Genomic DNA, 15786 nt, shown 5'->3' with positions numbered 1-15786 from the left:
CCCAGATCTGTTTAAAGAATTCAAGGTGAGTTCCGTTATTTATCATTAAGCATTTGACATGCGATTCCATCAGGACTCGACATTGGCACCAGTCCGATGGTCCGACGCAGCTTTTACAGCCTGGCCTGTTCGCCTGGTCACCACCACCATTACGAAATGTTGACAGTAAGAAACTATACCAGCAGTCACTAACAGGCAGACCGTGGTCCAGGTCTGGACCTACAGCCGGTGGTGGAGCACTTCTATTGTAACCAGTGCAGCTTACAGTAGAGTAGATGAGGAAACGCAAAGACCAATTACATGTATTTAGAACCATCCCACATGATACCACTCAGCCAATCAGGTCTGTGCATTCAAAGCAGTAAACTGTGACTGACAGTGCAACAGATAAGAGTTAGAGACAATAGGAATGTTCATTTATATGCAAACACGTCAAGTATTTCTTGTTTAAGTTTATGGATTCTTAGAATTATTTTTTTTTTTACCGTGGTATCGATTTGGTATGGAGAATCGTGTACTAGTAGTGGTATCGGTATTGATTCCTGAATTTTTGGTATCATGACATCCCTAGCAGGTCCACTCACTGTTCATGCAGAGGTGGACCTTACAGACCCTGTAGACCACATTGGACCTGAGATTGTTGACTCACCTTCCTCACTGTAACGGTTGATGTCACGGTCTCGTAAAGTATATGGAAATTACCAAAAATAGTCACTTGCCCGATAAAGGGTCAAAGGTCATAATTTCATATGTTTTTCTTTAAGATTTAAGTTGTTTTTTGTTTTTTTTTCAGTCAGTTTGTCCAGCACTCACTGCTTATTCCAAATAGTGTACTGAAAGTTTAATGTAGCTGGAGCTTTGTTTTATTAAGGATAAACAATTTATGCTTTTCTGGCCTTCTTAATTAAACACGTGTGTTTTAAACATGCATTTTTACCAAACTTCCTACGCAGGTTCACATATTTTGTTTAATTCTAAAGTGCAATTTGCAGCATCTCCATACATGTTGTATAAGCAATTTACATAAATCGACATTAGTAGGATTTGCACTGTATATTTATATATAATGATATACAGACTGTTGCATATGTTCACATACAGCATGCGATGTGAAGATGACACCCTTATTACAGTGTCTGTCACACCAAAGCGGCTCTCTGTTGCTGTGCCTGGAAGACGTGATGCGAAGTGACATGAGTATGTTGTTGACATGACAACACGTTAAAGCTGATTTTGCTTATACGCATTGACACTTTGTCATTGACAGGATCTGCTTACTGGCTTGCAGAGGAATATGGTTCCCTTCATAAAGCACCAACATTACAAGCAACCTGCAGTCAGGGATGTACCCATCAAAGCAGAAGTGTGGAGGAAATATCTCTGTGGTGTTTTAATGATGCTGATCTAAGGTTAAAGGCTTTCAAGCTGTGGTAGAGAAAAGCAAATTTTGTTTTGATGAGAGCAAATTGGAGAACGTAGAGGAGAAAATTGGCGTTCAGTGAGGACAGGATGAAACGACCTATCATATCATACTCAGCTTATTTATGTGTATATCACATTTCTTTTACACATTGCGGCGTTCTTATTTTATTCCATAACATGTTATCTCTGCTTTCTTCTTTTTTCTGCCTGACTTGATGTCCGTGTCACCCCATGGCAGAATATACTGTAAGTATCCATTCTAGAAATTTCTATCTTTTTTGTGGATTTTGGACATTCATAGGACTAAATCTGTTAAATACAATGCCAGATTTTGTTTTTTGTTTTTTCTCTTTTCTCACAGATGGGTTAGATTAGCGTCTCATATCCTCCATATTTACTTTACTCAAAATTGCTCAGTCTACCTCTTCAGCAAAAACACACACACAATGTCCTATTAAATAAGTCCACTAGTGATCATGTCTTTGCATTTAACGTTCATATCTCTAATGTAGCTAAGAAACTCAAATTGAAGATTGACTTTTATTTTAGAAATAGATCCTGTTTCACATTTTCCGCAAAGAAAAAAACTTGTGGAAGCTACCTTTCTTCCTGTCATTAATTATGGTGATGTACTGTATAGACATGCAGCTACCTCCACTTTAAGGAGCCTCGATTCAGTATATCATGCTTCTTTACGTTTTATTTCTAATGCAAAATCTGTCACTCACCACTGCATTCTCTATGACTTAGTGGGATGGACATCATTAACCCTCCGTAGACAAAAACACTGGTTTATGTTCATCTATAAAGCTCTGCTGGGTAAACTCCCAAAATACCTCAGTAATCTTCTTTCTGTTAGCTCTAGTCGTTTTCATTTACGTTCCTCTAAGTGGTTGCTTTTGATTGTTCCCCGAGTTCTGACAGACTTTGGAAAAACAGCATTTTCCTACCATGCACCATGGTCGTGGAATAATCGTCAAAAACTGTAAAACTATATATTTTCATTTCTATTAATGATTTTAAAAGTATCATGGAGAATGTAGTGAAGGAGGAATGTCACTGTTTTTCTTGATGCCATTATGGTTGAATAGTTGTTATTGTGTTTTATTGTTCGTTGTGTATCATGTATGTGTTTTGTGTTGTTCGGACTTTGTATGGCTGCTACCTTGGCCAGGTCTCCCTTGTAAAAGAGATTCCTAATCTCAATGGGACTTCCTGGTTAAATAAAGGTTAAAAAAAAAAAAAAAAAGAAGAATTAGTTCTGACCCATGTGACGGCGTATTAGGGCCATATAAGAAAATAACAACGCTTGTCTCTACAAGAATAAAGTCGTTATACTTTGAGAATAAAGTCATTATTTAATGAGAATAAAGTTGTAGTTTTAAAAAACTCATTATTTAACGAGAATAAAGTTGTAGTTAAAAAACTCATTATTTAATGAGAATAAAGTTGTTATATTTCTAGATTAAAGTTATCATTTAGTGAGAATAAAGTCGTAGTTTTAAAAAACTCATTTAATGAGAATATAGTCGTTATATTTCTAGAATAAAGTTATCATTTAATGAGAATAAAGTTGTAGTTTTAAAAAACTCATTATTTAATGAGAATAAAGTCGTTATATTTCTAGATTAAAGTTATCATTTAATGAGAATAAAGTTGTAGTTTTAAAAAACTCATTTAATGAGAAAATAGTCGTTATATTTCTAGAATAAAGTTATCATTTGATGAGAATAAAGTTGTAGTTAAAAAAAAACCTCATTATTTAAGGAGAATAAAGTCGATATATTTTGAGAATTAAGTCGTTATTTAATGAGAATAAAGTCGTAGTTTTAAAAAACTCATTATTTAACGAGAATAAAGTTGTAATGTTTCGAGAATAAAGTCATTATTTAACAAGAATAAAGTCATAGTTTTATGAGATTAAAGTCGTAATATTTTGAAAAATCAACAGAGTTTCTGGTTTACAGTGAAGGCAACAAGCGAAGCAGCAATGTATTGATGGGAGGATAGGCTTAGTATCTGACCGTGCGTAAACCCCAAATGAAAGTAAGACTTCACAAAATGTTCCAAGTTCTACATTATTCGATGAGTGGGTATAACTTTATTCTCATAAAACTATGACTTTATTCTCGTTAAATAACGACTTTATTCTCGAACTATAATGACTTTATTCTCATGGTGACAAGTGTTTTTATTTTCTTATGTGGCCCTAATATGCCGTCGTAGACCCAGGATTATCAGTAGGAAGAATGACATCGCAACAGGAAGACAAATACAACAATATAAGTGCAGAATATGTTGATAAATATACCCCCAAACTTACAAAATACTGTATACAGATACTGTTTGATATATGATATAAACTTTATTTCAAACACAAGTAGGAACAGCATACCAAGGTTAAAGGTTAAAAAAAGGCAAAGCAAAACCACCAAAGCTGCAGGCTACGGCACACATGGCTCTAATAAACAGAACAGAAGCATTCGAATATTCTGCTGTTGTTTTCCATCTGAATAATCTGGTCTTCTTATCAGTCCACAAGACCTTTTATACCAGACATGTTTTCACACTGAATCTGGGAAGGTAAAGCAAACAGCCAGTCAGCTGATCAGTCACATGAGTTAAATGTTCGGAAAAGTCAGAATTTAGTTGAAATAAGTGTTTCTATTTCCTCTATGTACATTTACATTTTTCAAATAAACATGAAAAGCACTTCAAGCGAGCAAAGGAATTTTTTTCTTTTTTTTTTTTTGCAGAATTTGGAAGGTTTTATCAAATTGTTCCATTTCCATAAACATTTTTTCTGATGTGAAATTTCAAGATACATAATAAATGAAAAGCAAATGTTCCTATTAGGACAAGCATACAAAACATACATACTGTAGTTGCACAATGTGAAAATGCATGAGGAATGCATTAACCTTGATGAATGTGACGAATCCCGACAGAGAATTTTTTTTCTCTTGTTCTTTAAACTCTTTAATTCTTTTATTCCAATAGGAAGCACTCTACTTTACAGCTCAGTAATAGCATAGAAATAACGGAATAATAATATAATAATCCTAATGTAATAACAGCATGTAATTACCAAAGTAATAACCATATAATAACCAATGGAAATTCTTAGAAGTAAAAATTTTAATTACCATGTAACAAGATAAGATATACTTTATTGATGGAAATGTACAGCAGCACAGGATGATAAACATCAAATACAATACAAATATAAAGAGAAGATTAAAAAAAATATCAAATATAAAACAAAGTTGTTAAAGTGACTACTTTTTCAAAGTGACTGAATGACATAAATAGTAATAATAATAGTAAATAAAGTAACAAGTGTGCAGTAGGTGATATAATGACGGTGTACATAGTAAAAAACTAAGCAAAAGTCAGTAAAATAAACAACCCTTATGTCCCACCCACCCCCATTTTATGGAGAATAGCAGATATGATTTGTTTGACGCTGTGACTTGTTGCCTTGTGATTATTTCTTTGTGTAGCTTTGAATCTGGGCAGAAAATAAACGATTTATTCCTATTTAATAGCAGGGCGATGTTGACTATTTTCCTCATTATTCATTTATATTATCCTTTATGCTCAGTAAAGCTCACTGAATTGAACTGAGAAATCTTGACTTGACTTCAGGGCGAGGGGACAAAGGATGATGTTGTGACAGCGACAGAATGCATGATATTGTTGTAGTCTATTTGTATGACTCTATGTCTCAACACTAACAGTAGGTTTTATGAAAGTGATAAAACCTTGCAATATGTCAAATTTTTGCCTTTTCATTTTGGACAATGAGGTGAGAAAACCTTCACTCGACTCTGGTTGTTTTATTTTTTTGCACCTGGTTCTTTTTTTGTATTTCTTTTCAGTGTTCATTCCTGCCCAAGTTCTCCATTCACATAGAGACGAAATACGAAGACAACAAAGGATGCAACGACAATGTATGTATTCTGCATGTGACAGACGCTTTGAATATTGATGTGAATGTGTTTATTAATGTTTGACTCTGTGCAAAGAATGCACTTCTAACCCACCTTGTGTGCACTGAAGGTCGGTGGATGTTTACTTCCAGACTCAACCCTGCTGTCTCTCTTTTATGCTCGGATACAAAAACTGTACATTACATCTGGTTGTTTTAGCACAGAACGACCCACAAAGGACATATGGTAGAAAACAAAACATAAGCAAAGGCTGTGTGAGTAAAACCATGGAGAAAGATCTGGCACCACATAAACCTTCCTTAACAACTCCCCTTGTAATGCCAACTATACATGAGCCCTGAGAGCCTGCCAAAAACTGCTCCGATAGTTGGACAGCTAATTTCATTTGGGCTGTTGGCCTGCCCATTTTCATTTACTCTATATTTTGTTCTGCTCTACAGTTTATAGCGGCATTAGTCATCAAATGAAAGGCTGCCATTGCCTGGACAGTGAGCAAGAAGAATAGTGGGATTGGGCGCAATATATAAATAAAATATATCATGGAAGGAAGCCAGCAGATGAATTTTATAGTATCTTTATATTTCTCATTAGATTGTCAATGATGTGCCAGTATAAGGGAGAGACGGCTCCGTTGTGCAGCTCATGTGTCCTGCTGATGTGTCTTATTTTTACATGCAACGATAAAGCAGAGAGCGAGATAGAAATGAACAGGCTGTCACTTTGCATTGAGGTGATGTTTTAGACTGATGCTTGTTTTGTTTGACAAGACAAGGCGACGGATCACATATTTTTTCTTTTATTAAATTCCAAGAACAGACACGGCCTGCAGCAAATAACTTTGACAAATCACAGTTGCGTTATGAATTTATGTTTATTTTCAGGTGTATAGCACTGTTTAGACGTGTAAAAAAAAAACCAAAAAAAAAACTTCATTGTCTACACACAGACATATGGTGTAGGTGATTCAGCTGCACTACTTAGTGAAACATTTTCACAGCAAAAGGTGAGGCTTTGTATTTTTCATGCTGTGAAATAATAAAGCAGTGGTGTGCTGCTTTATTTTCAAAAACGTTATGTAACATCAGTGTGTCTGCTCAGTGTGTTTTTAATCCGTGTGTTGCTTTTAAATGCACAAAGTACAAATACTTGATGAGAAGAGTGGATAGAGGAGACAAGGAAAGGAAAAGGAAAGGAATCGGGAGAGTGACGACGGCAAACGAGTGATGTGCAGACAGTGTAGTGATGGAAATGAGTGGGTTTGTGTGGACTTCATCCACTGTGAGGGTGTGGTAGCAGCAAATGACATGCAGAATTCCATAATACTATCCGATTTCACACAGAGCATTAACATACTGTTTATCCTGAGGCGCTGTAATCTCTCCACAGACTCATGAATTACACAGCGGCAGAATAAGAACACAAAAAAACGGTTTCATCTCTTTCATTTTTACAATATTTTACTTTTTATTTCATCCTGAAAACACCCATTGTATTGCAACACTGCAGGGCATTTGCATAGATTTGTCTTTGGTTAGCTGAACACCAGGACACTCTACAGCAGGGGTCTCAAACATGCGACCCGGGGGCCAAATGCGGCACGCCAAAGGTTCCAATCTGGCCCGTGGGAAGAATTTTCAAAGTGCAAAAATTCCACAGTCAAGGCTGTCAAAGTCGTTTTAGTTCAGGTTCCATATACAGACCAATATGAACTACAGTAAAATAATAACAGCATAATAACCTACAAGAAATAATGACTCCATATTTTCTTCTCACTTGGATGTGAATAAAATATTACATTATGTCTATAACTGATGACAACTTCAAGTATTTGTCTTTGTTGTCATGCAAAAAATAACATTAAATTATGAAAATATGTACATTTACAGACTATCCTGTAACAATAACATATGAATAACCTGAAATGTCTAAAGAAAATTAAGTATAATTTTAACAATTTTCTGCCTGTTACAAAGTGTTTAGTGTCTTTGTAGTTCGGTTCCATAATGCAGATGTATAAATAATAAGTTGAGGAATGATATTGTTAAAATAGCACTTATTTTTCTTAAGAAATTTCAGTTTTTTTTCAGGTTATTCACATCTTTTTTTGTTTGAATAGTTAATAAAAGTAAGTATTTTCATAATTTAATGGGGTTTTTTGCACTAAAACAATGACAAAAATTTGGAATTGTCATTATTTATAGGGTTATTATGCTATTATTTTACTGTATTTTACTATTATTTCTTTATTATTATTTCACTACATTTTGTTTTATCAAATCGAGCTGAATGTGGCCCCTTAAAGAAAATGAGTTTGAGACCCCTGCTCTACAGGGCTCTGAGATCCAGTGTGACAACATCTGGAGGTCCTCGCAAATGATAGCGCTTCAAATAGTTTGAGGCTGTTGTTGCAGAGGATTAGAGAAAACTCCTACAAGCCTTTTGTTTGCTTTCTGCTTTTGTTCACAATGGGGGAAAAAAAGTAGGAAAGTCACTGTAATCCACTTAAAAATGCTCAATAAACAGACTTTTTAGTCATTATTTGTATGTTGCAGCTAAATAAGTATGTTCATACATTGCAGATGTCTCATCACATCCTCTCATTTTATTTATTCATCTTCCCCGCATTATCATCATCATCATCATCCTTTCTTCCTCTTCCTCTCTCCTTATTTATTATCAGTATGAGTCTCTGCATACATTTCTACAGTTTTCACAGTTTTTTTGCGCTCACTTCTCTAATCTCTATCCCTCCTCAAGCTGGCTTCTGTATTCCCCTCACCTCCATCTCTTTTCCTCTGTTCACCTCCTCCACTTCTCTTCACTTTTTACCCTCACACCCCCCCCAGGTCTCCATTCTGTTCGGCCGACTGCTCTCATGCATGCTGACATATCACCCTTATTGTGCCAGCATTTCTCTTCCACACTGTAAATGACAGAATGTACCCATTGAGATGATGATGATGATGATGAGGAGGAGGAAGAGGAGGAGGCAACAATGGGGAGGAGAGAGGAAAAGAGGAATTTAGATCCAAAAACATAGAGGTAGGAGAGCTTGTAGCGGAGGCTGAATTGAATTAGATGTTTATGTAAAATGCTGAAATCGGAAAGGAAAGACTACAACAGTGATGACAATGACACCCTGTAGTGTCACTTTATTACTTAAACTAATTTCAGAAATCAGCTCCTGTAAAGCGTCTCTTGCCTGCTGAGGGATTAATTTACATTGCAGAAAATAATCATAAGGTTAGAGCAGTGTTTTTCAACCGTGGGGTCGGCTGGAATTCAAATGGGGTTGCCTGAAATTTCTATTAATTGATTAAAAATAATACAAAAAAAACTTACTAATAAAAACATATGATGAGTTGACAGAGACAATCCCAATCCATAACAGACATGACAAACTGTGAAGCTGAAACTGAAGCACTGTGGTACTGTTTATCTTTCAAATGTTCATTGTGGTCAGTTTCAGATGCTGCAGCTCTTTCATAATTCATAGTTTGAGTTCTTGTTTATTCAGTATTAATTGTCAGCCTTGTAAATCCAAGCTGGACTGACTGTACATATCCTGACCAAGAGAAATAAAATTCTCATTTTGTGCAGTAATCTACACCTGGATTTTCTGCCTCCGTCTATAATAATATACATTATATAGACTAAATGTCATCTAAAATTAACGTTTATTTGCAACATAGTATAGCAAACTATTACATGATCAAAAACAAATTAATTTTGGTAAAACAAAATGTCTCGGGTCACCAAAAATTTGTGATGTTAAAATGGGGTCACAAGGTAAAAAAGGCTGGGAACCACTGGGTTAGGGCGTGAACGTCTTAGTTAAAACGAAGTACATTTAAGCCTCCACAACTACTCAAGACAAGATACAGGCCAGAAAACGATAGTATTCCCCACACTGAACACACTCAGATCCATCAGACATGACAATGCAGATTCAGCAGTAGGAGTATGTGCACTACCACTATGTATGAGTGGTGTAGGGTTACAGTGGCTACAGCAGATAACAGTGTTGGATTGTATGCATTTGGAGAGAAATCCTGAATATGGAAAAGGTGTGAATGACCCTATGGTTGACTGAATGTTAAATGCCATATGGTGCAAACATGTCTTGAAAATGTTTCCGATATCATATCACCTGCCAGCTGGGGATGTGAAAACGCATGCTAAACATGTCAGAAATGCTGTATGAATATCTGTTATAAAATACTAAACACATTTTAAGGCTGCTTTTCATTTTCATCCTTTTAAATACATTTATGTTACTCAGTTGTTTACTCAGACTAGGCTTTAATTTGTGAACATCAGATTAAAAAATCTGATGTTCCCCCTGGGGATCAATAAAGTATCTATCTATCTATCTATCTATCTATCTATCTATCTATCTATCTATCTATCTATCTATCTATCTATCTATCTATCTATCTATCTATCTATCTATCTATCTATCTATCTATCTATCTATCTATCTATCTATCTATCTATCTATCTATCTATCTATCTGTCTGTCTGTCTGTCTGTCTGTCTGTCTGTCTGTCTGTCTGTCTGTCTGTCTGTCTGTCTGTCTGTCTGTCTGTCTGTCTAAAAAAAAAAAAAAATAGAAGCTGAATGTTAAGTCTTTATTTTTGGCTTAATTGGTCATTTTCATTTTCATCTTCTAGAAGAGTGCCTTTGGTTGGATTAAAAATAATCGCTTAAATAAAGCCTATGACCCTTTGGGGCTCTGACAACACACTAATGCACATACACTGATTTATTTATTTATTTATTTTTCTTGAGGCTGTTTATGTTTTCAGCATGCTTAGATTATTTACATATATATGTGTGTGTGATGCAATTTTTAGCTCTATCTGTGCTCAAAGTTCCAGACCTCTTCACGGGGGATTTAACAAAACACCTGACCATTTACATAAAAAAAAAAAAAAAAAAAAAGAAATTGGGCAAAAAGCAGTAGAATTGAGGAGGTTGTACGGTCGGTTAACTGTGTCAACATTTAATTGCAATCAGCGCCGACTCATTTGGCAGGAACAGATTGAAGATACAGCTGTAGAGCACCCCCTAATGGTCATATAACCAACGACAATATGTGTGTCAGTGACTAAATATTGAGGGGGGCCTTGATATACACATTGTTGGTTCTGAGAGTAATATCCACATTTTTAATCACAGCAGTAAGCAAGGCAGCAGGTTTGTCAGCCACATGTCTGGGCATATCTGGTGAGATACAAAACCTTTTCCGAGGTGTTAGTTATATTTTTATGCGAAGAGACTAGTCTGATTGGCAGGCGGAGGCTGTGGTGACACTGGCAAACTGAAGCGTTCTGTTTTCAGATCTTCGACACGGAGCTGAAGGAGCAGGAGAGGGAGGTTTGTTTCGTTGACATCGCCTACGATGAGATCCCCGAGCGCTACTATAAAGAGTCTGAGGTGAGTTTGTGTAGGTATGCATGTGTATGAATGTGATGATAATAACACTAATGTCTGGTAGCTTAACACCGCTGGTACTGAGGTAGAACAGTGTGATATTAACGAGTATATTATGTGTTTTACTCATTTCTATTGGAGTGTTCTATCCTCATAATAAACATTTTAGGTTAGGGGAATTAACATTATTATTAACATTAACATTATTTTATTTTGTGTATGTGAGTGTGTGTGAGTGAGACCGTGGATCAAACCGCAGTAAAATTCCAGACGGCTAGTATTACCGTTTAAATTCTAATTATCATGATAACCGTGTTTGATTACCACACTTTTAGGGGAAAAAACCCTATGTAAAGATCTGCTTTTATGTCAAATATTTGAGTATAGTTTTTATTTATTACAATTTATATTTTATATACCTAATATTTGGAACCAATATTCACTTTTAAAGTCTTTGAAAAGGTTCGTTAAGCATCTTTGTGTTATTTATGCAATAAATTATATACATTTTTCAAATTGGATTTTATATTTTTTTTTTGTGTTTTCTGGCCTTTTGTATTTTTATAGTAGGTTAATGTGCAAAAAATAATAGGCAGATGATATAGATGAAGTTGTGCTGAAAAAAAAGATACCAAACATGGGTATAGTAAAGATTTGTTTATATAGTATATAAAGGCAAAATCAAAAGGACTGAAAAACAGCCAAAATAGGCTCAGACCACTAATGGTTAATACTTTAATGTTTCTGCCAACAGAAAGTACATTGTGCCTATTATTTCATTTTTTTTTTTGTTTGTTTGTTTTTTTAATGCAACTTGGTTAAATTGTTTCAGTTTGTGTATTAGAACTTTTTGAACATTTTGAGCACAATTTCAATAATACTGAGCTTATAATGATAACCGTGATAATTTTGGTCACAATAACTGTGATATGAAATTTTCATATCGTTACATCCCTAGTGCTTATCATGTAAACCTGTACTGTGAGAGACTGTGGATGCTTGAAAAGGGGGGGGGGGGGTTATTTTTGGGTTTGTCTTACTGTAAAATGTGTTGCATTATTGTTACATGTGGTATTTATTCTTTGTGTCTGGGCCCTTCTCAAAAGTTCTTCAGCTTCCCAGGGTATCCCATTTCACATAATGTAAATGCAAAATGTGACGTTCTCATACTTGGATCTTTTAATATATATGTGAATAAATTGAATGAACAAATGAATGAATGAATGAATGAATGAATAAAATTTTTCTTTTTTTGTTATCATGGATTGTCATACTGATTGACTTTGTCGTCTAATCCAAAATTAGAGACATGTTCCCTCTTGTCTAGCAGCTGCACTTGCTGCTTTGTATGCTCCTCCCATCACCTCCAGGACTTAAAGCAGTGTTTTTCAACCTTGGGGTCGGGACCCTACGTGGGGTCGCCTGGAATTCAAATAGGGTCGCCTGAAATTTCTGGTAATAATAATATACATTATATTATTATCCATAATAATATACATTATATAGACTAAATGTTGTCTAAAATTAGTGTTTATTTGCAACATAGTATAACAAACTATTACATGATCAAAAGCAAATTTATTGTAGCAAAAAAAAAAAAGTCTCCATTTTGAATGTCTGGGGTCGCCAGAAATTTGTGATGTTAAAATGAGGTCACGAACCAAAAAAGGTTGGGAACCACTGATTTAAAGTCAGAAAGCCTTTAACATGAAAGTGGGGAAGCTGGTAATTGTCTTCAAAGCTACTCGATAACAGACCGCCGTCACTCTAATGAACCTAAAGATTCAACAAAGAGCCAGCGGTGTTGAGACAAATGTTCTTTAATACCAGTGTGTACTTCTAATTCCAGGCTCTATACCACGTCATGTCTGTCTCCACTGGGAGTCAGATACGCTGACGCCTGGAGGTTTAGATTAATTATTGTAATAAATTTGTGTGTGCAGGATTTGCGATATTTCAAGTCGGAGAAGACGTCTCGAGGGATCCTGCAGGAAGGGTGGAGGGACACTCAGGACCCCATCATGTGCTCGTACAAACTGGTCACTGTTAAGTTTGAGGTGTGGGGTCTGCAGACACGGGTCGAACAGTTTGTGCACAAGGTGAGAGCTTAACTCGGTTTAACAGACAAATTCCTTTTTAATTTTTGATGTTGCAGTTTTGTTTAAAGGGGTCATATTTCGCTAAATCCACTTGTATTAGCCTTTGGTTCATTTATTTGTGTATTTAGACCCTAATAGTTAATAAAGTTTGAATTTGAACCCTCCAGGTGCTGCAAAGCTATCTTTATATTCATTCCGGCAAAATTCGAGTGGATTTCTACAACCTGTTTTATTTCCTGCTTAATTTGTTGCGTCTGTAAGTAATTACGTCATGACATTTGCACATATAAGGTCAAGGCTTCAGACAAACATTTCTTCGAGTACGCCACAATTGTTTGTCAGCAGCAGCGATAGTAGTCCATACTGAAAATATGTCCAAACTTCGAGCCGATTACCTAAAATGTTCAGTTGTTGGTTGTATTAACGAACACAAGTAACTGAACAGGACAGAGCAGCACAGAAACAACCTGGAGGGGGTGGGGCGTGAAGTGGCTCATTTACATTTAAAGGGCCAGTGCTCAAAACAACATTTCTGGTGTCATTACTCAGAAATAAGGTTGAAGATGGACCTGTGGAGTTGAATTAATGAAGAATCAGACCCAAGCAGAGCATTTACAGTTTAGGTAGACCACAGGGAAATGTCTTAAAATGCATAATTCCATTTAAAAAAAAGCAAATTATGAGCCCTTTTAATGTAGGTAAATTGTGACTGAATTTAACAACACTGCTTCATTTGTAAAATCCTTGTTCTGCTGTCACTGCTTACTGGAACACTTAAATAAAATAGACCCTGGTATTAGTAGTGACATTTGTACATTATGTTTGATAAATGAACATGTCAGCGTGGAAAAGACAGATTATAATAGGTTATTATTTCACAGGTGACCTGGATTTGAATATTCTCAGTGATACAATTGTACGCTGGTAGACAGGGGGTTATTCTGTTGTAGTAAGTTAAATGATTGAATCATTAAATCGTTCATACTGTACGTCTACAAAAACTGCAATACGATTCTCAGATTTGACATCAGTACTAGATCTTGTTGGTCATTTTGTTGTGTTACAGGTGATTCGGGATGTGCTGCTGCTGGGACACAGGCAGGCCTTTGCCTGGGTGGATGAATGGATTGGTAGGTCTATTACAGCTCTGCTATCTACATTCCAGCTCATTTTGATTCTCCAAATTTATCCTTTTACTTATATATGGATCCGATCAAGCGAAAGTGAACATCAACATGAAAAAGTACATTTGCACACATCATTTATCAAGTGGGCTCATTTTTTTTAACTAAAGATCTGTATTTTATGGGACTGTTATCCTTTTTAAAATACCACTTACAGAGTACAGGAGAAGTTCCGAACCTTCTGCTAAGCTGCATTAAATGAACAAAAAGACACGAAAAGACTGTCTGTAACTTTGAGAAATTAAAATTCTGAATGATGAAGTTTGTAAATTCATACACTGGTCACATTTAAAATATATCTGTGAACTGTTACCGAGAAATTACCCTTTATTTGTAATTTACCTATATCAGTATGGACCACCACAGGTTGTAAATAACACTGTGTTAGTATTGAATACATTATATAAAACATTGTGATTATATCTGGTTTGTTGTTTTTAAAATAGGTGATTTCCAGCCACATATCAATGTTCGTAGACCACTTGTTGTTTGATAGCTTGTATGGATCCGTGTCCAGTCCAATTGTCTTTAATTTCATGTTATATTCCACATTTTTCCCGGTCTAGCTGTAGTTACTGCTATGCTCCGCCATATAGAGCTGGTTTGTTTTTGCCACTCAGTCTGACATAGAGGGGCGTGGCCCAGGGGGGAAGTGACGTATGTGCATACCCTCTATACAGCAAACATATACATACAGGGTGGGGAAGCAAAATTTACAATGAACATTCAGTTGTTTTTTCTCAGCAGGCACTACGTCAATTGTTTTGAAACCAAACATATATTGATGTCATAATCATACCTAACACTATTATCCATACCTTTTCAGAAACTTTTGCCCATATGAGTAATCAGGAAAGCAAACGTCAAAGAGTGTGTGATTTGCTGAATGCACTCGTCACACCAAAGGAGATTTCAAAAATAGTTGGAGTGTCCATAAAGACTGTTTATAATGGAAAGAAGAGAATGACTATGAGCAAAACTATTATGAGAAAGTCTGGAAGATACTATTAAAGAAGAATGGGAGAAGTTGTCACCCGAATATTTGAGGAACACTTGCGCAAGTTTCAGGAAGCGTGTGAAGGCAGTTATTGAGAAAGAAGGAGGACACATAGAATAAAAACATTTTCTATTATGTCAATTTTCTTGTGGCAAAAAAATTCTCATGACTTTCAATAAACTAATTGGTCATACACTGTCTTTCAATCCCTGCCTCAAAATATTGTAAATTTTGCTTCCCCACCCTGTATTATACACATAAATAGGCAAATTATGACCCAGGGTCATAACAATGTGTGAAAAACCACATAGACTGTATGACAGCAGCACAGACCGTTCAGTCATGGTGCCAAACTGAAATATTCCATCCACCCTGTTAACTCAAATACTCTCCTCTATAGGCAGAACATGAGTCATAGAACTACAGAACACAGAACAGCAACTTGCTTTTAACAAGTATTTACAACTTGCAAGGTACTTAATTGCATAATCATTGTTTTTGATGACTTTTGATGGTCTAATAACACTGGTCTGCGAGGAAAATGCTTCCATAATAAAAGTAATGAAATTTTACCACATGAGAGTCACTGATAAAGAAAAATTAAGTAAAAAATGCTGGTTGGCTGAACTTTCCAAGATACAGCCTTGGGTCAAAATGTGAAATTCAAGAATTAATGAGAGAATGGGTTTGACTCA

The 15786-nt window shown here is 35.7% G+C and overlaps 1 protein-coding gene across 2 annotated transcripts in view; it reads left to right on the top strand.

Annotated features, from left to right (window-relative positions):
• Positions 1-15786, top strand: part of LOC115422635 (cytoplasmic phosphatidylinositol transfer protein 1) — a 129257-nt gene that overhangs the window by 108544 nt on the left and 4927 nt on the right. For both annotated transcript variants that reach the window (XM_030139065.1, XM_030139075.1), the window contains exons 4-8: positions 1661-1668; positions 5304-5375; positions 10719-10814; positions 12755-12910; positions 13977-14040. In XM_030139065.1, coding sequence (XP_029994925.1) covers positions 1661-1668; positions 5304-5375; positions 10719-10814; positions 12755-12910; positions 13977-14040 — 396 coding nt within the window. The remainder of the gene's footprint in view (positions 1-1660; positions 1669-5303; positions 5376-10718; positions 10815-12754; positions 12911-13976; positions 14041-15786) is intronic.

This window comes from Sphaeramia orbicularis, chromosome 1, assembly GCF_902148855.1.
Source record: "Sphaeramia orbicularis chromosome 1, fSphaOr1.1, whole genome shotgun sequence".
In the NCBI taxonomy this organism is placed as follows: Eukaryota; Metazoa; Chordata; class Actinopteri; order Kurtiformes; family Apogonidae; genus Sphaeramia; species Sphaeramia orbicularis.
This window is presented reverse-complemented; position numbering and strand designations above follow the sequence as displayed.